At 40.2% G+C, this 23,520-nt stretch overlaps 2 protein-coding genes across 5 annotated transcripts in view; both read right to left on the bottom strand.

Moving 5' to 3' along the window:
* The window catches only part of efna2a (ephrin-A2a), a 46,625-nt gene extending 37,027 nt beyond the window's left edge, over positions 1-9,598 (bottom strand). For both annotated transcript variants that reach the window (XM_027008537.2, XM_027008536.2), the window contains exon 1: positions 8,753-9,598. In XM_027008537.2, coding sequence (XP_026864338.1) covers positions 8,753-8,862 — 110 coding nt within the window. In that variant the 5' untranslated portion in view covers positions 8,863-9,598. The remainder of the gene's footprint in view (positions 1-8,752) is intronic.
* Positions 9,599-11,224: 1,626 nt separating this feature from the next.
* Positions 11,225-21,380, bottom strand: ptbp1a (polypyrimidine tract binding protein 1a). Of its 3 annotated transcripts, none has more exons than XM_035534188.1 (16): positions 21,309-21,380; positions 20,342-20,395; positions 19,965-19,992; positions 17,890-17,956; positions 17,604-17,776; positions 17,328-17,474; positions 16,982-17,137; positions 16,745-16,855; positions 15,796-15,976; positions 15,596-15,679; positions 15,178-15,338; positions 14,080-14,113; positions 13,215-13,307; positions 12,816-13,032; positions 12,662-12,739; positions 11,225-12,563 (listed from the first exon to the last, which is right to left on the bottom strand). In XM_035534188.1, exons 1-16 carry the CDS (start codon positions 21,314-21,316, stop codon positions 12,431-12,433), a joined length of 1,725 nt encoding a protein of 574 aa, XP_035390081.1. In that variant the 5' UTR covers positions 21,317-21,380; the 3' UTR covers positions 11,225-12,430. The 3 variants fall into 3 exon arrangements, with proteins under 3 accessions (XP_035390081.1, XP_035390080.1, XP_026864375.2); XM_035534187.1 differs by having other exon boundaries at positions 15,596-15,676; positions 19,965-19,995; XM_027008574.2 differs by having other exon boundaries at positions 19,965-19,995.
* Positions 21,381-23,520: the final 2,140 nt, after the last annotated feature.

Genomic DNA, 23,520 nt, shown 5'->3' on the forward strand with positions numbered 1-23,520 from the left:
CAAATCCCAATACTAAGCCTACTCAGGGCTGAGTTGGAGGGGTGATTGAGAAGCAAAGTTCCCTGGGATCCATGTTAAGACTGTTAAAAACAATGTTCTGTACCTCTTAGCCAAAGGAGCTGTTCAAAAAGTCATTCTTAGTTATCCATCTAACTAAGACATCTGACCCAATGAAATACCATTAGGGCTGCACAGTAATGCTTGCTAATGGTTATTGTTATAATGGCCTTTGCAATACCAAAATCATTGTGTGCTGTGCACATCTTGACCAATGTTAGATCATTTCTGGCATTTTTTGATTAATCATAACATCCACATCTAACAAGCATAAATAATAACAGCAGCAATAATAATAATAATAATAATAATAATAATAATAATAACAACAACAACAACATGGCCAAAATAATGCAGTCCAGTCTTGACCAGCCAGGGTTGACCAGTGTTATTACAGGGTTATTACACTGCAAGCTATATTGCAATCACAATATGTAGTGAATTAAGCACGAGATAGTATGTTTATGCATGCAGTCGTTTTATGCTCCATATACAGCCCTAACCCTTAGTACAGATTAGTACAGCTATATTGTCATTCTGTATCTTAATTTTTTTATCTGATGAAAGAAAGGTAAGATATCATGAATTATTTATTGCACTACGCTGAAGTCATTCTGGAAACTTCACTTTGGTAACACTGTCTTAAATTAAAACTTTAAATTAAAACAATTCTTATGGCAACTAACTGACTTAGCTTATTGAATTGGCCCTAAATCAATTTGATTAAACATAAATAAACATTTCCCTAACTAAATGTAGCCATTAATTAAATATAAATAAATGGTTTCCTTTCATAAATGTTGCTCTCTGTTCATTACTTTAGGAGAATAAATCCTTCAATAGCTAGAAAAGCACTGTATGTATGTAAAGACAAAAGAATGAAATAAAGTGTATATGGCAAAATGTTCAATTTCAACTGAATAAGAGTATTTTCAGCCTCTGAAGGTCTCTGAAGTTGTTAGTGGTAGCCCTTCTCTGTGTGTGTGTTGGCTAGAGCTGGAGAATGTAGCTTCTTGCCTGGAGACACGTAAAACAAATCCGGTGAAATCCTTTGCAAACTAAACCTCCATTTTTAAACTCTCTACTAGTCCCATTAAAAATAAACTAGGTATCAAACTCCCAGGAAACTTCCCTGTGAATGTGCTGCTGTTTAGAGTGGAAATGTTTATCTTCCTCGCAACATGAATTCTGAAATTGTCTCAGGATGATGTAGTCACCCCATCATGGGAGAAATGTATCCTCTGCATTTTCATTCCCCATAGAAAAAGCTGCAAATAAATAAATAAATAAATAAAATAAAATCAGGCAGGATCCAGAGGTGTGGTGTGGGCACTCTCGCTGTTTTTTTCACAGCATCACACAGGATCTGTACATGCTAAACCTGTCAGACTTTGATGTCTTGCAATCTCAATGTTCGGCGTCAGTCTTTAAACTCTAAAATTCTAAAAGATTTATGTGGAACAAATAGAAAAAGGGGAAGAAAGAGGGAAAGGAGGAGAGAAATGGAGAGAGAGAGAGAGAGAGAGGGCTCTAAATTCCAAAATTGCCTCTCTCTTTTGCCTCTTTGCAATTAGACAGTCCCCTCCTTTGCAGACTGGGAGTAACACATGTACCACATACAGAAATAAGGCAAGCAAAGGGGAAATGAATTATTTAAACAGCCCTGTCTTTCAGAATTAAGGTGAACACCATGAGACTCTTCCAAGGTGAACAGGGTAGAACTGAACAGTTCAGAGCTACTACACCGACTGACAAACACACACACATGGCCCATAAAATATGGGCAAATAAGCAGGAGGTACCTTTTATAGGTTACCAGGAACAATATGAAACAGATTATATCAGATATTTTAAAATAGATATTTTTTGTTTTGGGATGGGTAATGAGAAACTGTTATTTCCATGAACAGTACGTGAAACTGTTACCAAGCATGACTACTAATGCCAAACTCCAAACAGCTACAGTCAAATGAGGAGGTATCTGTGTCACTCTGAATCTGTGGTGGTGCAAATCTACTAGTATTCTATTCTCATTCAGAACATGGATGGTTCCTTTCCCTGTTATTTTGCCAGAGAAAGGCTTAACCTTCCAAACCCCAGGCTCATATTTAAGTTATTAATGTTAGATCATATTATTCACAGTGAATTACAGTGAATTATTTAGTAACTACAAAACTAATGGGAAAAGTGACGAATAAGAGTTAAGACATGCTGGTAGCTCCTTAGAATGTAAGAGGACAAGTCATCACTGCTGTCATTTCAGATGAGCTATTTGCCATATACAGATTACATTTCTTTCACAGCAAACTCACAACAGTACGCATGAATCTGGCTGCAGCAATTTAATGCAGTAATCTGGGTTGAGCAAGGGCAATAATTATACCAAACATTATTACACATTACCCTGTTGCTTTTCATTACAGAATATCACAACTCCAATAAATCTATAGTACATGAGACCTTCAGAATATAAGTGTATTACACATGAGCCTTGAACACATTTCCAGCTAATGTGCATAGCTGCTACCACCAGAGTGTCATATACATCTATATTAGGGAATGTGCCACAGACAAGCACATTTCTTAGTTCTTAGGGGCAGGAAATGGCCAACACCTCAAATGACTAGGAGACAAAAAAAGCTGCTTCTCACTTAGCAGAAAAAAAGATTTAAATTCACTTAAGAATTGCTGGATTAATAAAATGTAGACTAATCGGAACATTGGTCACTAAAAGATAACGGGAGAGCAATTCTCTGAAGACTATTAATGAACATCATTGTACTTAATCTGTGTGTGCCTGTGTGTGTGTGTGTGTGTGTGTGTGTGTGTGTGTGTGTGTGTGTGTGTGTGTGTGGAGTGTTCTTTGCCCTCAGGGTCCTTCGTTCTCTTCAGCCAGCACTGAAAGCAGCACTCATGAACGAGGAGGACAGGCACACTCTCCTGCTGAGTATCACCAGTGCAGACCTAATGCTGAGGGGAGTTCTCCTTCTGTTTCAGTGGCTCTGGCAAACAGACTCCACATTTCCTTGGTTAAAAAATGAATAAAAATATTACTTTCAGCTGCTCTTTTTGACATATTTAGTTCCACAGACTGAAGCAAAAATAAGTAAGACATGCCTCTCTGGTCACTGCTATCAAGTTCATTGTCATTTTTCTCAACCTTTTTGGATGTGAGGCAAAGGAAAAATGTTGAGAGACGCCAGCAATGAAAACTCCGTGCTCGTACCCAAAGCCTCAACCCCCACTCTACCTCACCAATCTTACATCCTTTAAAATAATCAACGAGTTGCTTTAGGGCACACGCTCACAGGAACACACTCACCACTATAAAGCCAGTTTTGCTCAGAAAATAAAACGGCAAGAGTGTAGATAATCCAGTGAAACTATCAACAGCAGCAATAAACACACTGAAACAATAAAGACTTCTTGTTTCATAGGGCTACCAAGGTGAACGTTTGCCAATATATGAAAATCATTTAGAATACTAACTGCTGCTTAGTGGGATGTGTTCTCCACTGGCGTGTTTTGCACAAACGAAGAACCTTGAAACTAGGGTGGCACAGCAATTTGTTTTAAACTAGAATTTATCCTGCTATCTTAAACATCTTCTGGATCAGTTGTTAGTCCATGCTTCAGGGAAGGATTATACCCTCAGGACCACAAGGCTCAGGGCTGGACTATCGATGTGGTTACATATCTTATAATTATCTCTCTATCTATATTGCTTCTCAGAAAGCAAACGCAGGCAATAACATCTGGCATAATTGGTGTGTTTTTAATCACTGTGCAAAATGCATTTGTAAATAAGCAAACAGAGTCGATATACAATGTGTAAAATGGAGTGTAATGGAGGTCCTATCCAGGCAATCCTTACTGCTGGCATGCAATTGCCACCTCTGGCTGGAACTCATGGGGGTATGTGGGGATTCTTTGCTTGGAATGGAGATTCAATCAATAACCAATCTGTTGGAGTTTTATTCTGTGACAACACTCTTAATTAAGAGCCACTGTGAGCATGTCTGCGAGGGGCTGGGAAACTCAAGGGGGAAGGTGTGTTGATAGTGTCCGAGCGCTCTCCTGTGAATACAGCCCTGGAGGCCAGAGGCTGGTGGAAGACTACAGGAATGCACCGCTGACTCATGCCTGCCTCTGATCAATGACGTCTGCAGGCACGAACCCAGGCATGCAGAATGTGACCGACTTAAAGTTCCTCGAGCGTACACCCCATATAATATTGAATGCTTCACACTCAAATACGATTTTGTTAATCAGCGCGTTTGTGTCTGTATTTGTCCACTCATATTAAAAGGGAAAGACATTTGGTGAGACCATATAACAGAATGTATAACACCAAGACTACAGCAACAGACTTGCCTTCAGCTGTATGCTTTTGTATAAGTGATACTGATTCAAACCAATAGAATTAGAGATTAAGGAAACCAGTATGCAAAAAGCATCCAATACTGGTTCAGCAATTCCAATGGCACTCATGTCTGTATGTACATCATCATGGTGCTATGGGAAAACAAAACAATGACCAGCCCGTGTTCCACAGCACTGCAAACCTTCAAACAACTTCAAGAAATAAGAGCAGTCTTCCCCAGTGAGACACCACATGTCCTACAAGCAGTGAAGGAAGGAGACTTCAATGAGGAAATAGAGAGCAGTAATACTCACAAGAATTGCCTTATCCCATTCAAAACCATGTGGGAAAAGTGACGGTTTTAGTGAAGGGTTTGGTTTTACTTTACTTAGATTCCAACATTGCTTAGTAGATGCACAGAGTTGAAAAGAGAGATGTTTATATACTAATTTGTTCCAGTCAAAGCCCTGCTGCCCACCTGGGCTAAAAACTACACCATGAACCTTTACTTTTATGTCCTTAGATACCTGTTGACCAAGCATCTGTCACATGAATTTTCTGAGTCATGTAAGAAATGATCTGCTGTTCCCCTGCCTCATCAGCTATACATTTGCAAAGCCTGAAAAATATCCCCACCATAAAGTACACCAACAAGTGCGTTTTAGGTCTAAATTAAAGGAAAGGTTTGCAATATAAACAACACAGAAAATGTGCTACTACTAATTCCATGCAGCCATAGAATACCATGCACATTCATTGTTAAAACTGACACTTTTTTTGGTTTGTCAAGTTCATTCCATGCAAACTTTCACTCATTTAGTCAAATGCTCAAACTCTTGTAGACCAGGGTCCTCAAAAAGCAGTCCATAAGGGCCACAGCGCTCGTGTTCGCTGTCTCTGCTTCAAAACCCCAAATTCAACTCACCTGCTGTTCGTCACACCCTTCATGTGGAATCATTTATATTAAACACTAAACAGTGTAGTGCTGTGGGCCTCCAGGTTGGGAGCTCTCCCTTCATGAATCAATGTAATCTAGAGTGAAATATATACAAGTAACATCAGATGTGATAAAATATAGAACACGGTCAGTTAACTTTTACTCAGAGGCTTATAGAGCCGTGGGATTACATATTTAAAATGCACAAACACAAAATGCAAAAAAACAAAAACACCTTCACAGTTACCTTGACCTCCAGTTTTCCACAAAAACACAGTAAAATAGGAACAATAACTTGTACTTGTAATGTCAAATATTTGTAGAATGTACTGTTCAGTGTGTGTAAGCCTCAGGGCTGTTACAGAATAATTAGAATTTAGACATCTATTACAAAAAATAATATTTTAAAAAGACACCCTCTACTAAATATATAAAAATGAGTGTCACCACACACCCAATGAATTACGAAAACACTTCCAGTGAAATAGGGGAAAAAATCAAATGAAATATATAGGCTTTGTTGTCAGTTCTTCCCCTGTTTCCTGATGAGGCTGTTCTCAGAACATAACTCATGAAAATAACTCATAGAAGCACTCAACTCAGACGAAGTCCTGTCCCTCAGGAAGAGGCTAACCAGCTGTGTGAAAACTTCTCCAGATTACATTGTTACTTGGTCATGCAAGCAAACTTGAGTTAGGGAACAGTCGCAAATCTCCTCTGCCCATTTCATCTAATAAAAGGAAATTTGATATCACTCTAATACACATACACACAGTAGACAAATCAAGTTTCCCATTTCAGCACAGAGTGCAGGACAAACAGAGGCAGCAGGAAATAAATGTGTTTCATTCTGAAATAAGCTCACTGCACACCACGTAAGAAAATAGCTTCATGGGACTGAAGAAAGAACCAGAAAGCAAAAGGGTATTAAATCCTAGTCATAAATTTATCATTGTTCAGTATCCGCTCTATTCAACAAGAGCTCAAATGCACACGGCAAGTATTTCAGACGTCTTACATCAGATGCAGCTGTACATCATCAGAATCATTACACGTAAGAGAGTGTGCAATTTCATCTGAAACTAGCAATCTGATGAAAGATTACACTTAATTATACTCAGTCTTGAATAACAGTAATTTTATACAACAACATGACTTGCTTAACTTCTTGCAAATATATAATGGCATGTGAACAAAGATGTATGCAGCCTCTTTCAGGCCTCATTGCGTCGATAATGGCAGCAAATGTAAAAAGTGGAGTGCCATGCAAGTAACCTTCAAGATCTCAGCTTTGGCAAAGACAAGCAGAAAGCACAAAACCAGGTCAATAAGGAAATAAATAAATAAAAGTGGCAAGCGGCAGTATCTCTAGGAGGTGGAAGAAAAGCTTTCTTTTTCTGTCCCGGGAATAATGACAGCAGCTATGGATACACCTCCGAGGGAACTGGATTCCTGCGCTCCACTCTCTCTACCTCTCCAAACAATGAGACCTAAGGAACAAGCCATCCTCAGCCAGCAGCAGCACACAGAAGATGGCAAAAGAGATTGTGTGCATGTGTGCGCGGGTGTGTGTGTGTGTGTGTGTGTGTGTGTGTGTGTGTGTGTGTGTGTGAGAGAGAGCGAGAGAGAGATGGGCTGGAAGTTCCGTTAAGAACCTCAAAGCCTCTGAGAAAAGAAGCTCTTTTGAAGGATAAACCTCAGGATTAGATTAGTCCGCTCTCTAGGGTTACAAAGCTGGTCATCTCTTTCTGTCATGTGGACCCCCGAGAGGCCAGCCATATTGGCACTGAGGATGTGTCCAGCCTCTTTTTAACGCCTCCTGCCATAACAATCCCTAACGGAGGGCTTCAAAGAAAAAGACAAAGAAAATATGAATCATGGTAGGCTTGTAAAGCTTAAGGTGAATTGCTCCACAAAGGTTCATCTCCAGCAGTGCAGGAGGAGCTGGGGGAGCCGAGGAGGCCAAGTTGTACTGATGACCCCTGCGTGTTTTCTTCTTGCATAATCCCCTGGCAGGGAGTGTGAACAGCTCCTTTCAAAAGATCCAGCGAAGGCAGGAATGGGTTTGGCGAACAAGGAGATGACTAATGGAGATCAGCAGCTTCGTATTAGGATCAACCAGAGAAACTGGGAATGCTTCTAAGCAATCTATTTGCCTTGTATCTTTGAACAGGCTCTAATGTGTCACAAAATATACAAAATAACCTTCAGGTAAACACACAACCCAAAACTGTGTCAAATTTAGTTGTGCATCATAAACAGGTAATCACGGATTCACAAATTTATCACCTGAACATTCACTGGCTTTGTTTATGTAAGCACTTCAGAAAGGGCATGAAGGGCATTTGTTTATCTAGGTCTAAACAATGATTCACACTAATGGAAAATTTCTATGTAACATGTTTGATGCAAAAACCAAATCTAAGTGTTCTATTGAGCTGGATTTAATTGACAGACAGCTCGAAAATAGCCTCTTAAATATTTGAAGCCTCAGGAGTCTAGTGCTATACTGCAAGACAGTGCTGCTAAACTTTGCTTATTCAGCCATGAGAGGACCTCCAATGTTTATTTAGCTAGCCAGGATCTACACCTGTATAACCAACTGTCAGAAGCTATTAGAATGACATTCCCTTTCCATGTCAATGAGAGAATACCACACCTAGGCACCCTTAAAATACAAACATGACATTCTTCTTCACATCCCTCAGAGAAACAAAGAGCCCATAATGGGCAAGTGTTACCATGCTCCTTGACCAAAATAAGAGCAAACAAACAAATAAAAAAGACAAATACAGAGTGAGCTAGAAAGAGAAGGCTTGGATAAAAAAAGGTATGATGGCACTCGCTTGATACTGCCACAAAACAAATCACAAAATGTTGTAAAAAGACTTTAGAGTTTCACAAAAACTGCAAAGAGTTTATAACATGGAAGAGTTTGCAAGAATTATATTGGCTATAACATATATATGATAGAATATTGGAGTTATGACAACTACTGATAAATCTGTTATTGATGAAGAGGTGACCATGGTGATTGCAAGCCCCATGAATTGCAAGATGCCATGAAAATAGAAAGGTTCTAGCAAAGTGTTTTCACTCTTGAGGGGAAAATCCTAGCACTTTTACTATGTAGAACTTGAGACAAAAAAGAGAAAATATATACATTTAGGCTGATGGGCCCATTTTCGATGTCATTAAATAACTTAATAAAAAGGTGTGTTTAACTAAACAGATCCCCAACCCTATGATGGTTGTTAAGCAGACTAAGAGTTTTCTAATGCCTCTATTTTTGAAACACCATCAAAAACTGTTTGTCTGAACAGCAAACGTAAGACAAGGATTTGATTATGATAAAAAGCAGTCCCCGGTATACGTACTTCATGGAGTTCTCTTACCTGGAGTTGGAGCTATTCCAGTAGACAGCATGCCTATCTGAGATGATCTTGTCATCCGCCCAAACGGATACCCAACATACAATGGTAAAAACCATCACTGGCAGCTCCATCTGAGATGTTGATGTAGGATTTTCTTGAACTTGACACGAATATTCTTGTTACTGATGCGGAAAATTATTTCGTAAAGAAACCTATGTTCGTATATTTAGCCATAATGAAAACGCTCTCATCCAGTATCGTTTTTCTTCTCTGATTAACCAGTTTGTGAAGTCCATTTTAAGCAGCCTATTTCATGGTGGAATATTGGTAGAGACGATACATTAACTATAATTAATTTCTAGCCGAAATGGTCTTTTACGAAGGCGCTTAGAATCAGGCTAGATTATGCGCACAGTGTCCTCCATCGTCGGGAAGTGCGACTGTAAGATGCCTCGGTCGCCGCCAGAACGACAGTCCTTGGCAGCGCAAAAAGTTCCTCGCTCCAAATGCCTCTATCCCATGTGGTCTACGAGCGAGCGCAAACTGAAGTACAGCACCTTGCGTTAAACGTTTCCAGGTACTTCATATGTGCCTTAATCAATCTAGGTTAAAGTACTCACACAGAACTCGTTGGTTCGCATCGCCGTAGTCCAACATGTACAAGGATCACTGCACATCACAGTTCGCCTTCACCCCTTCGTCAGCGGTAAATACAAGCAAATTATTGCATCCCCGTTGTCACACTCTTGGAGCGCTTGCTTCCAGGCTAAAAGCAAAGGTCCAGAAGATACTCTCTGTGAAGGCTTTATCAAACCACCACTACTGTTCTTAATAAAGCCTGCCGGAATATAAATCCTAATTCGCCGAGCATCCATAGACTACCTTGAGAAAGGGGCGGGGCGCCCCGAGGCTTCCTCAACCTCTGCACATTAAAAGGTGATCAACTTTCCCTTCTTGTTCTAGACTATATTGAACGTTTTTATTTAAAAAATTTACGATGTACCTTTTCAGACTAAACATGCAGCCCAGGAACTCTATCCGACAAATTTTCCAGATTAGTTATATTAATACGGCTTTCGAACATTGTAGTAATAAAACACGATTTCATTTAAAGGAGGATATGTGATTTTTCACGTGTTTAGTCCGATGCATCTCTGCGGTTACAATGAAAGGATTAATGTACAGACTAATGTAGAATATACACTAACGCTCTGAGAAGAGACTTTAATAAGTCAAGTGCGCCCCCTGCTGTAAGAACTAGCCTACTTCCCCCACACTTAAAGCGTTGTTTTGTAAATTTAAATTGTACATTGTAAAACTGTTACTTAACTGCACTGATATTTAAAATATTTCCCAGCACATAAAACAAACGGTCCATTTACACATTTTTAGGCAATCCACTGCAGTGGTCATGTTAACACCACTGGAAACGTAACTTCCCATTTTACTACAGAATAGCTGAAGCGTGTTATTTTACTACTGGCAGAAACGACACCCAGCAAGTACAAGTATCTAAAAAGGGGAAAATATTTTCTTGAGGCAGAGTAAGGTGTAGGATGAAAAAAAAAAAAAAAAAAAGATAAGAAGCAAATGTTTTGTGAGTACTAAGCTGAAGTTATGTATGAATAACAAGCTCAACAAAAAGGGAGAAACCGAGAACAAGATAAAAGTGAGGAAATTTATTGAAAGCAGAAAAAAGTATCAAAGGATGGCTGTTTTCAAAGAGGGGGCATTTACATGTACCGACACATTTGGATTACCTTTAATATTCGGTGCATTAAAAAAAGCTCCACAAAGAGCAATGTTCTTGCTGTTGCTTTTATCAAAATAGAGAAAGTATTGAGTCCCCATTTAGGAACACAAGGTAGGACAGAAACTCAAAGGAATATGTACACAATCCAATTAACTTAATCTCTTTACAACTATTCCAAACAAGACTGTCTTTTTTTTAAAGGCCACAAGGTGGAGCTATATTTTTACTGTTAGACTGTTTTGGTCTCTGGTTTCAAGTCAACCATTCCACAACCTTCTTTCTCAGTCCAAGAGTGACAGAATAAGGCATACTTCCATTAAGTAGATCAGGATAGGAAAGAAAAACAAGGCCTGGAAAAACACTCCAATGCTGTCTCAAAACACTTTATACCATCCCAAAATTTAAAAGCAGGACAGACACCTGCTTCTCCTAAACGAAAGTTACAAACAAGAATAATGTCTCCACTTACAAATTCCCTGAAAACGTTGCAAAATAGGAATGTTTGAGAATTAAGACTATCTACCAGACCAGGGTAGGCAGTGCATGTACACACATTCAAAATATAGGACATATTGGTCAACCCTAAACCCCATAATTCCCTGCCCTCCTCAGTTTCACAAAAATTGCATCTACAAAGAGGTTATAAGTGCCAAAACACAGGAGTTCACAATTTTTTAAACTGTATTTTAAGACAGATGTTCTTAGCTTTTTAGTGCTGCCAGGCTCAAAGGGGGGGGGGGGGGGGGGGGGGGGGGGGGGGGGGGGGGACATTTGCTACATAAGCAAAACTGTCCTCATCAAGTATGAACAGCCAAAAAAATATTTGACTACTGAAGTGTCTACATTGACAAAGGGCAACCACAATGCCCTTTTCTTGCCTTATTTTAAATTTGGACAAAAGCTTCCAGGTAAAGAAAAACCCGGTTATAAGGCCTGTTGTGGAAGTATGCTAGCATGCATCGGTATTGTACAGACCCCTGTACAAATACACTGCAGAACCACTGAAGGCAACTAAAGAGAAAAGTAGTAACTGGTCTCCAAACACAATGGAGACAAAGCTAGCTAAGGCACAGTGATTGTGGTGGGACAATGCCCAAATAGATCTTACAGTATAGAATCAATACAAAAAGTGTGCATATAAAAAAAAAAAAAAAAAAACCTCAAACAGACTGAAACTAGCTAAAGAGGAATACATTTTTACATTAGATAAGGAACCTTATATATAGAGTAACTATCATGGAAAAAAAAGCTTAGAAAACAGGAGAGTGATTTAGAAGTCAGCCATGTGAAGCTGTGTCTCATACAATAAAACTGAGGGGTATAAAAAAAAAAAGCTAGATCTGATATGTATTTGTAGAACAGTTAATGGGTTTATGTTCAAATAAGACCCCCCCCACCCCCCCAAAAAAGTCAGGGCTAGCACTGAGGCCAAACAGCAGATGAAGATGCATTTCAAACACCACTTAAGGCACAGCATTGCAAGGCAAAGGGGAAAAAAGGGGGGGTGGCAATGTGTGAAGGTACCAGAACAAAAGTGGTACAAAAATTCAGGTGGACAAACCTGAAACTGTATTGGTTCCCCTCACAGGCACATAGTATAAACTAGACAATTCTATGACCCAAAGCAAGACCATTTCTCAGAATCCCCACAAACCATGACCTGGTATGCACCAGTGCTTGTGTCTACACAGTCTGAGTGAAACAAAATACTCCAAAACAAAACCTTGAAACCAAAACAAAAATATTGGGTTTTCTGGGTCTCTTCTGGTCTACTAGAGTATTCATCTTAGACAAGCATACTTGTGAATAAAGATATAAGGTAAGGAATGATGAAGTGTGTTTTGTGGAAAATCCACAGCATACATTGTGGAAGGTTTATGTTTGGTCTAAAGTGACAGTCTTTTCACCCTCTTCTCTACATTACAAGCCCTTAACTAAGCCCTTCCTCAGATGGTGGACTTGGAGAAGGACACTCTAAGGTGATGACTCTCTCCAAGGTCATGATTGTGAAACTCAATCAGCGATGCGATTGCCTCCTCTACTGAGCCCATCTGAATGAGTGCCATCTTGTGGTCTTTCCTAAAAGGGAAAGAAATTATTATTTTTTTTAAATAAGAAAGACCAAGAAAATTAAAAATATGGAAAGCCCAATTCTACGAGTTAATATGGAAACCTACTGGAAAAACTTGAAAGCCTTAACCGTTGCCCCTGAACTTCTAAACAGCCCTTTAAGATCTTCTTCGCCAACTGAAGGTCTAGTAAGACAAAACACATAACAGTCATAAGATCACCAGGGTTCTCAACTTCTGTGGTGCAGTGCTGAGAACTCACGGGATGTTGGAGAGGTGCAGGGTAGACGAGGGAGGGAAGATGTTGGAGTAGTTTTTGGAGCCAGGCTTCTTGAAGCGGTGCAGGGGAGAGTTGCTGAAGTCCTTGGTGAGGCCTTGGTCTTCATGGCCCTCACGTGGAAGCTGCACTGTGGTGTGTTTGGACAGGGTGATGCGCAGGGACTTTCCATGCAGTTTCTGCCCATTCAGGTGGCTCATAGCTGAAGGGGACAAAAATGGCTCTGTCAAGTGGCTTATTTAGAAAAGAAAAAAAAACAAACAAAAAAAAACAACTCAACCCACCAAACACCAGTATCACCTATACGTACATGGATGCTCGCCATAGCTGCTGCAAGGAACATGACAGTCCAACAGAATAAGATGAATATTTAGGTGTCCATACCCAACTGGGCTTGTGTTCCATCAGCCATCTGCACCAGGGCATTCTCTTTCTTGTTAAAGAGGATCTTCACTCTCATGACATCACCATACACACCTTAAAACAGAAGAAACAAGAAAGTTGAAGCTTTCCTCAGAGCACCCACTTGATTTGTATTTAATCAATAGTGTTTCAAAATCCGTTAAGGCATCAAATTCTAAAATCTACCCATATCAGTTCAATCATTCATTCAGAAATGCAGTGCTACAACATGCACTAAGCACACCTACATGTAGAAACAATCTCCCAAACTGGGTGTAAGCAAGTATTCTGAAACATTACATTCTGCTGCTATATTCTCATCTAAGCAACTGACTAAATTAACTACTACAAATTAACTGTTTAGATCAGTAAAGAAGCCTACAATATATGCCTGTAGCAGAGAATGATCAATTATATGGTAACTGATTAATGAAACATGCAAAACCAAGCAAGATCAGTACATGCAAATCCCTAAAAGATGGCTAAAATAGGCTTTTAATTAGATGGCATACTTAAAAGAATGTTAGAAATGAGCAAAAAGATGCAACATCTCATTCCTAGATTACCAGCACTTCAGGGTTAAGTTAAGGCATCAAACCAAAGTCAGTATGCACTGTGACATTAAAAAGAATAGGTAACGCTGTGTGTATTCTGGTGAATTAGGCCAAACTGATCATTACTGCACAGTAAGGTCTAAAATGCTGCACCTTGTTGCCATCTCAACATGAAAATGCACAAAATATAGTATTTTACACAAATCAAACAAAATGCTTGTTTTAGACTGAACAGTTAAAAATATGAAAAAACAAAAAAGGGTAATTAAAAGAAGATGCCAATGATAACATACCGAAAAGAATAAAGAGGCATTGGGGCGTAACGCTCTTTAAAGACAGCAGAGGAAGGCAGCGGAGGGAGGAAGGGACAGGAAAAAGATCGGAGGCAGGAGAGTGGAGGTTGAACATGTCCGCAGCGAGGCAGTTCCACAATGGCGAAAAAACGGTGGTAGGATCATGAAGGTGGGTGATATTTGTTCATGATGGGAAGAGTAGACAGGGACGGGGACAGGGGCCAGGGAGGCATAGAAGAGGAGGACATTCACCACGGTACAATGAAATGTTTGGGGGCGTTTGTAGTCATTTGTGGACACATGTTTTGAAGGTGCATCCAATTTGGAATGAAGGGAGTGGTGGGGGGGGGGGTGTTTAGGAGGGAGGTTAAAAAAAGGTGACGGGGGCACAAAAACAAACAATACGTGCAGTCAGTTTGCAAAAGGAGAATCCAGATGAAGATATATGGGGTGGGTGGGGGGGTAAGGGGAAGAAATGAAAAAGGGAAGTAAAAAAAACAAGGTCAGTATACACAAAGAAATGTAGTGTTCCAGTCAGCAGAACTTGCTAAAATTAAATGCCTTTCACTAGAGGAACACTAAGAAAAAGAGAGAGGAGAAAAGATTAACAATGAAATACAGAAAAAGGCAAGGAGACAATATAAAATCACAGCTCTAAAGAAAGGCTATAAATGAAAATGCATCAGGTGACTTGAGACAAGAGTTAATAAATGTTCAGAAATAGCCATCAGACACCTGTCTTTTTCCCTTGCTTTTTTTCTTTTTTTTTTGTTGAGTCAAGGACAAAGGTCATATGGATCAAACACCTTGAGTATCAAACATGATATGAAATGGGTCAGAAATAGCTGCGACAAAGTCAAGGTAAACAGATGAAGCTTCCAATTAAAAAAACAGCAGATTTCTTGTAAAAAGTCACATTAGCCAACTCCTTATGTAAATTCTGCAAAAGTGACCAAGAAACTGCTTTTAACAGCCAAAATTATTTCCTACAAATAATTAATTATATTCTTTTTGTGCAACATCTTGAAAGTGCAATTCTGCTTCGAGTTTTTTTGTGCAGGCTTGATGGGCAGGCCTGGTGACTGAGGGAACACTGACCTCTGGGTGCAGGTTGCTGACCAGCAGAACGCTGTGTCCTCCGGCTCCCAGGCTGGTCAGGCCAAGGCGGCCGGCTGCAGCAGCCGCAGCAGCTGCTGCGGCAGCACCTGGGACACCCAGTGAGGCCAGAGCACTAGCAGGCATGGCTGGTAGGGACAGACCTAGGAAGATGGGGAGACCAGTAACATTATGCTACAGTAGGGTTTTCCTCTTAACCAAGGTCTGACATACATTCACACCAAACATGCACAACACAAGGTTTGATTGTCTTAAAGAAAGATTAGTTTGTGAATTCAGTTGGTTGCAACCAGTCCATACACACACTGCAGCCTTTAGTGGAAATACCCCTGCACGGCACTCCAGAATAACCATAAAGTAGTATTACAGCTACTGTGTTCCTACAAAAACAGAAGCATACCTGCTGCCTGCTGGATGGCAAATGCAGGTGGGAAGCCATGAGCACTGGCATAGGGGGCTGCGGAGATGATACCAGGAGCTGCTGCTACACGGGGGGGAGGAGACCAAAGCAGAAAACATAACTGGTATTCCAAAAGCAGGGTAAACACTTTAAAAAGTGCTTGAAGCAGTGAAACAGTGCGCAAAAGGCAGAGATCTTACTAAAGGCAGTGGCAGCCATGGCCTGTGGGTCGAGCGAGGGCTGACTGTCTCCAGAGGGCAGGTCTGGCCGAGTGTAGTCTCTGCTCTTGTCGTTGTTGTACTTCACATTGAGGCTGGTCAGTTTGGAGAAGCTGATGCGCAGGGTGCAGCAGGCATTGTAGATGTTCTGCCCATCTAAAGACTAGTCAGAGCAAAAATAAGCAGGCTCATTCATGTAATTGATTCCAACCTTACATGGTCCACAGGGAAGAAAGCAGAGAAACTGTACATGAATGGACTGGTCTCCATGTTTAAGGACTCTGGTTTCCACACATGCAATTGAGTGCAAGTTAACCCCCTAAGAACACTGCCAACCTATGACCGTCATTCACACCTGCTCATTTCATGTCTTGAATATCAGGATTAGATCTGATTAAAAATTATCCACAAACAGGTGTAAAAATAAAACAAATTTGCTCAAGCCAATTCAAGAAGTGGTCTAGTCTGAGATTAATATTAGACATGGTCTAATCATGGATGCAACTGGTTGGTCCATGAACAAAACCCATCAGTTAACTAATCGGTTATTAGTCACTCATGCACCAGAACTGATCTGTGGTCCATAGTGGTATTTGCTACAGCTGTGACCAAGGTCGCTGCTGTACAAGTTAGCCTAACCAGTCTTCTCATTGACCGCTGGAGCTGGTGTCGCTTGAATTTTAAAGAAATCCATGATGCCATGCCAAAGTCTGAATTGAGGCATATTACACACCGCACAGCAGTTCCACTTCAAAGTGACCAACAAGAGATGTTTGACAACCAAGTGTGGCTAAATTCTAAGCGGGATGCAATCCATGTATTAATCTCACAAAACAACCAGGTGTTAATGGGATCTGTGGTGCACAGACACACGTTTGCCCATTGCCAGGGGAAAAACTGCTGACTTTTGCTTCACCGAGGTTGCACTCACCAGCTTGGCATGCTGAGCAGTCATGGCATCAGAGTACTGCACAAGAGCCTGGAACTGGCTGTTTTTGGTAAAGGTTATGATCTTCAGCACAGTGCCAAACTTGGAAAAGATCTACATCACCAGAAAACCAATCAGATCTCAATTAGTCACATTACATCTTTACAGAGAAACATTTATACTGACGTGATCTGTCAATGAACTGTGGTGATTTGAGCAAAGCTGAACAGAAATGAATACCTGGTGCAGAACATCCAGAGTGACTGGGTAGAAGAGGTTTTCCACAATGACTCTTAGCACAGGGCTCTGGTTTCCTGAACCACCTCCATCCACACTCCCCATCGACATGCTGCCTGTCTGGACCGCATTTACTGCCTGCAGTGCTGCCTGTGCCCTCTACAGGAAGGGTAGAGACTGGTGACCAAATCTATTTGGCAAACATCTACATACTAAGGAATGACCAATGGGTTCAGGGGTGCCTACTGAGGTCCTAAGTGGCTGGAAACCAGCATATTTTTGGCGATTTCCCTGGTAAAAGACCTCAACACATCAGCTAGTTATCAAGCCAAGTAGGCTCATGACTCACCACTTGGTTAGGGGAGTTGTCTGTCTTCAGCTCCTTGTGATTGGAGTACTGCATGAAGACTGGGTGGTTTCGGATAACAGGCGTGACTGAGGAGTAGTAGCTCACCATCGTCTGTGCAGATTCTTCTGTGTTCATCTCTAGGAAAGCCTACATACAAAGAAGTTCCATCAAAACGTGACTTTCAAAGGTGAGGACAATGAATCAGAAATGTTACAGTTTATCTATGCATGCTATTCTAACACCTGGATGATTTAGAACAGCTGTAGATGAGAACACCTGGTTTTTCCCCTTGAGCATCAGTAGGTTGGTCACTTTGCCGAAGGGCAGCCCCAAGGAAATCACTTCTGCTTCATTTATGTCATTCGGTAATTTACGGACATGGACAACTCGAGATGGAATGCCTGGGCTCCTGATGTCACCTTTGAACTTTTTGCTGTCATTACCATTTGCTGAAAGGTCAATTTCATTTTATAAATGTTGGCAAACACCACAAAGTAATGCAGTACAGACATGACAAAATTAGTTCAGCACTAGCAGGCATTTTGTGTGTGTAAACACATACCTGCTCCTGAGCTCATGATATATGGCCCGTTAGATAAGCAGGAGGAAAAGAGTTCGTCAGATCCCCTCTAAAATTAAATCAGGAGGGAAAAATCCTCTAAATTACAAGTCTCTCTCAACCAGTCTCTTAGTAATTTAGTACTAGGTACATGATGTAAGAAAATACAAATAAAATTTTCAAGAGCTCTGGATGAATGGTACAAATCAGCTGTAAAATCGAATGTGAACCAAATTAATGTAAATGTGTCTGATATTTAAAGGAAGTTTGTTTTAAAGATTCAAGGAGACCCCTGAACCTAGTTTTATGTGGCACTTGTCAAAAACATCAGGTGATATCGCACAATTATTGTAACAAAAATAAAGTAACAACGCAAGACACTGCAGTTTTTTTTAAGTGAACAGTAAAAAAGGTTAGAAATGCATTTTCTTCAAGTTTACTTACAGCATAAGGTTTTACAAAGGAGTCTGAATAGAAAAGGTCCCTACAGAACACGTGTAAGAACTGCCAGCCAACTCTGACAAGTCAATTTCTAAAAAGCACCTTATTGCCTAAAAACCATCTTTGTTAGCCAGTGGCTAGAGAAGAGATTACACAATTGTTTACTTATAAGAAGCACAACAAAGAGACCCAACTCAAACAGAGGCAGCTGTGTCCAGCACCAGCACAAAGCCCCTTGCTCAAAAGCAGACTGTGGCCCCTTGGTCAGCCAAATGCTTGAAGAGCAAATCATTCAGCATCACTCTCTTAATAGAGTACTTCAATATGGCAAGAGTCCGCTTAAGTGGTCACATGCGCTGGATAAGCTAAAGCCTTTACTCTCCATAGCCACAATGTGTGCTCTGTTTCAGCCAAAAGGAGTGCATTGTTAGTAAAGCTGAACTGGACTTCTCACTAGCTTTCTAGAGCAGGTTCCAGCATTTAATAGTCCCAAGTGATAAGCTACCACACCCTGATAGCCATCCGTACATCTCCCAAGCTTTCATTATGATAGCTTGCTTAGGACAGAGGAAAAATGCCTTCTGATGCAGCAATACACAGCTGGAGCACTCTGGAGTGGGGAAAACGACAACACGAGAATGAGTTCAGACTGAACAGTGGTAGCTGCATCTGGTTGCATTCAAATTTATAATATATAAAAAATAATTCTAAACTATTTTATACATTTTAGAAAGCAGACCATCGTCCAAACCAAATCGTCTTTCAGCACATCGGTTAGAGCACTCCAGCCTGGTCTTGATGAAAACGTCAATTGTTCCATGCAAACTGTCCACCACTAGCAGCATTTCCTTCCTCTATTTTTATGCTGCTCAGCAATAGTAGTGGAAGAGGGGTTGCAGATGACAGTAAAGGAGTAAGGGAAAAATTCCTACAGTAGCCTGTAGCAACTGAAGATTTGCAGGTGTCAGCTTGTTTACATCCTGGGACGAAGCATAAGACCCACAGGACTAGGCATGGCTACTGTTGAATTGGGAGATCGGGGAGGCAGGAATGCAGCCGCAAACATTCCAGACCTAGTGCTTGCACACAGCTATAATAGCCTTCAGCAAGCCTTGTGATGAGATCACTCCTTAAGACATGTGCAAAAGGCATTAGAGGCAAATACCATGTATTCCCACAATGCTCGGGAATGACCAAGCCTTTAAAAAAAAATGTGTGGGAAGAGAACACATTGGAACACACAATCTGTGTGCTACACTACACTAAACACATGTAGACAACATTAAAGGGTCTCAGTACTGTTTCTTCCATCCTAAGGCTTGTCAACAATGAAGAATTACAAGGGCAAAGTGTTACGCCTTGTGCGTTCTTGTAGCTTCAGGGTGATTGTTTAAACAGCGGGTGGCCTTTGGCCGGAATAATTACAAAGTTCAACAGGAGGTAGAATACTAGTTACAAATGCAATGTCCTTCAGTCTTGAGAAAGAGGCCTTATTGAAAAGAGGAGAATTTATACAATACCCAGAGAAGACCAATGCTGAGTCAGTCAATAGAACGCATAGTAAATTTCAAATGAGCACACTATTTTTCACAAGTGTAAAGAAAAACTAAAGTAAAGGAGGGTAGAGTGAAACATACCTTTGTGCCAACAGTTATATCATGGACACTACTGAGGGAGAGGAAAAGGATACTGTTAAGTTGGATACAATAAAAGGAACAAACAAGAATGCATTTCCATTACAAAATAAGCATCAGAATCAGAATTAAAAAAAACCGAATAAGTGGGCTGTAATTTTATTTTTAAATGGTCAACCGTGATGTGATTGTTTAACGTTTCTTTATGTATCGTTAAAAATCATCACCGCTTGCTACACACCTTGTGCACAAAAGCTTAAGTGGGTTTAATTCAAGAATTGTAGGAAGCTCTCTTTTCTGTAATCAGCAAAAGTGACAAGACAACGCCACTCAATGACCTGAATACATTAATACTAAGGATGCGAGCTAGAAAAACTTACTCTATATCGGCGACGTAGCTGGATCCCAAAGGATACAAATCCGTCTCTAAACGTCTGTGAAGGGATGAAACAGAAAACCTGACTTCAACGTAGAATACATAAGCAGCACCTTTTAAAGCGAAACTTATGCTCAGAATGTCCGTTTTAGGTTAATTAAATGGCTCTTGGGTTCCAGTATATAGACATGATGCGCCCTGGCTGCACTTCAGCTCTGTACCAGTAGGAAATGCTAGGCTGCTTGATAGTTAATGCTAGCTTTGAAATATTGCATTAAAAAGGTTCAGCTAGATAGCGCAATCAAGCCTTAAGGTTTGCGCAGCTAACGTAACCAAATATTGTAGCTAGCCAAGCGAGCTATGCATGTTATCTAACTCAATTAAATTCGTTAACACCAACGAAACGGGTTACGCAGCGTTAGCTCGCTATCTCGTTTACCATCAACTGAATAAACGTTCTTTGGAATAAGTAATTTAACGTCAAACAGTTGAACATGTTTCTATTACTAGCCAGCTAACCAGCAACGATGCGGAAACTGAGTCACGTTTTCGGAGAAAGTAAGCTAACACATCTAGCGATCTTAGCTAGGTTAAGTTAACCTGTATAAGTACCTGTCAAGTTAGTGTCATTTAAGCATGGCCTTGACGTTTTAGATGTATAGGTTAGTTCATTAGATTAGCTAAAATTACTGAATAGCAACACTTGGCTATCAAGTTCGAAGGTGCCATAGTGCAGCTACTCGCAACAGGTTGTTGATACAAGTTGGGCTCAGTGTCTCTTCCGGACATGTTGCTACTACCAGCCAAGGCACGCTGATGCCTTCTTCAACGAAACGGTTAAATGAAAATTCGACTTGGGTTTAGTCAATATACATATACATTTAAGGACTGTTTAAATTAAGCATAATGCATCATCATGAGAAAAGTGGTTTTCTTACATATTAATATCACGAAACATCTTTTCGACTTACCCGTCCATGGCACTACACAAAACTACAGGTTCGCGTAGTCGGGAAGTGTAGAATCGCTTGAATTTCTTATAACCTTACAAAATGGCGGCGAGGGCCACGGCGCTCTCTGATTGGCCAAATGCGTTGGGAAAGCCAAATGCGGGCGCTCTAACATCCTTTGGCTATGTGATTGGACATAATTATTGTCACTCTTAAAAGGCGGTCTAAACTTTAGATGAAACTTCACCGGAGCGTGCTGCTTAGACTCTAGTTCGAGATTAAAGATCGAATGCACTTAGGCAAATCATCAGTGATATTAACTAAGGTCACTGGGTGTTTCAGGTATTTCGAACATCAGGCGACTATTCTGAGAGTGATCAGTTCGCAGCTTGTGTCCAAATAGTATATGCCCACTTTTGATGCACAGCCATCTAAAGGCCTTTTCTGCTGCCTCTGTACTCGTTCTCATAGCCTTCCGCTTGTGTGCACCTAAGAGGCTATAGGCCTTACACAGAGGCTAAGCTGCCAGGTTTTTGCAGCCCACGTCTATGGGCACACACTGCGTTCTCCATCCCTTTCTTCAGCAGCCGTTTCTATGACAATCTTGACACATGTCTGCGTACGTGGCTTGCTTCCTCTCACTGGCCTCTTTGGCCTCTCCTCCCAGGGAGCAGGGAGCTCTAGCATGACCACCCGCATAGGGAGCGAGATCACTTGGATTCACTAACAGCAACAGATCCAACACAACATAATAATATTAAAATAAATTAATTCATTAAAAAAGTGAAAATATATGTGCAATATGTGAAATCAAGCAATTGCTTCAGACATGGGACACACAATGATATAGGTACAATGACATCTTTTTCACACAAAACTGATCAGATGTTCTCTTAGAAGGAGCTCACATTCCTTACTATAGCGTGTGAAGACAGTACACCGAACGCTGAAAAAGGTAGATCTAAGTTTACAAGACAACATGTTCATGTACAGTTTACTTGGGTGTGGTTTTGCTTTGTTGCACTTGTCTGAAAGTTAAAGAGGTGTTAGACTCTTTTTGCATTATTGGCTGCTATTCTGCTATCCACAGAAGACAGAAGAGCAGTCTTTTAAAAATGATGCATGAATAAGTATTGCATTTTGTTACTATTGTGTCTGCATTTCACATAGTGATCTACTATGTGAGATCTCAAAAACTACATTGGGAAAAATGCAAATTAAAAAGGGATACAATACTCAAAAAGCTTTGAGAGGATGAGATAACTTACAAATAAAGAATATTTCAAATTTTGACCAAAAGATAAAAAATAATTATTTGTCACTTTCTGATTCAAGGTTCTTTTGTGAATAAATAATAACTTTTAAAATATCATTAATCTCTAAACTTTTCTCATTCACATTTTATAAAAATTGTCTGTCAATTGTGGACAAAGACAATGGAACCAACAGCCAAATCTCCATCCATAGTAAACCATTTTTTATTTGTATTTTTCCTGAATCAAACACTTGGACCATAACAGGCACTGGTCATACCAATGAAGCACCTAAAAGTCATGACACTGTTTGATATCCACAAAATGTAGCCTACTGTCCCACACAAAGCAACTAAAGCAATTTATAACTAAAACATCACAACTACACTTAAAACGTCTTCACTTTTGGAATGTGGACAATTCTGATCAGACGGCAATTCCACTTGGACATCAGTGGATATGAGTTTTTTTTTTTGACATAATCTATCTGAAAAATGAGAAACTGGGTGTGATGCTTATTTTGTTTTGGCCAGAAAAAAACACTATAAACATACAGCAATTGCAGACACTGTACAACAAACATTGAAAGACCCACAAATCCATAGTCCTTGCATTGGTACAAAAGACTGTATCGTTGAATGCTCCATTCTAGTAGACAATTCTGAGATGGAATGCACTGTTTGAGAACAAATGTTAGATGTTTGATTAAATGGGAGGTATTTGGTATTTTTAATTTTGTCATTTTGTCCTTATTGCTCACAAAACAAATCTGGTCCTTCTTGTTGAAAAGGTACTGACAATTTATTTGGAATTTGATTTGAAATGTAAGAAGCACTAGCATATGAAACATGATTTGAGAATAGAGCATTGGGATGACCTTTTATTTGTCTCACTGGATAAACCATGTTCACTTGCAGCATGAACAGTCATAAATACATCAAATATATTTACACATATTTTGCTCTACCATGATGTGTGCT

Source organism: Electrophorus electricus, chromosome 15 (genome assembly GCF_013358815.1).
Source record: "Electrophorus electricus isolate fEleEle1 chromosome 15, fEleEle1.pri, whole genome shotgun sequence".
Taxonomy (NCBI): Eukaryota; Metazoa; Chordata; class Actinopteri; order Gymnotiformes; family Gymnotidae; genus Electrophorus; species Electrophorus electricus.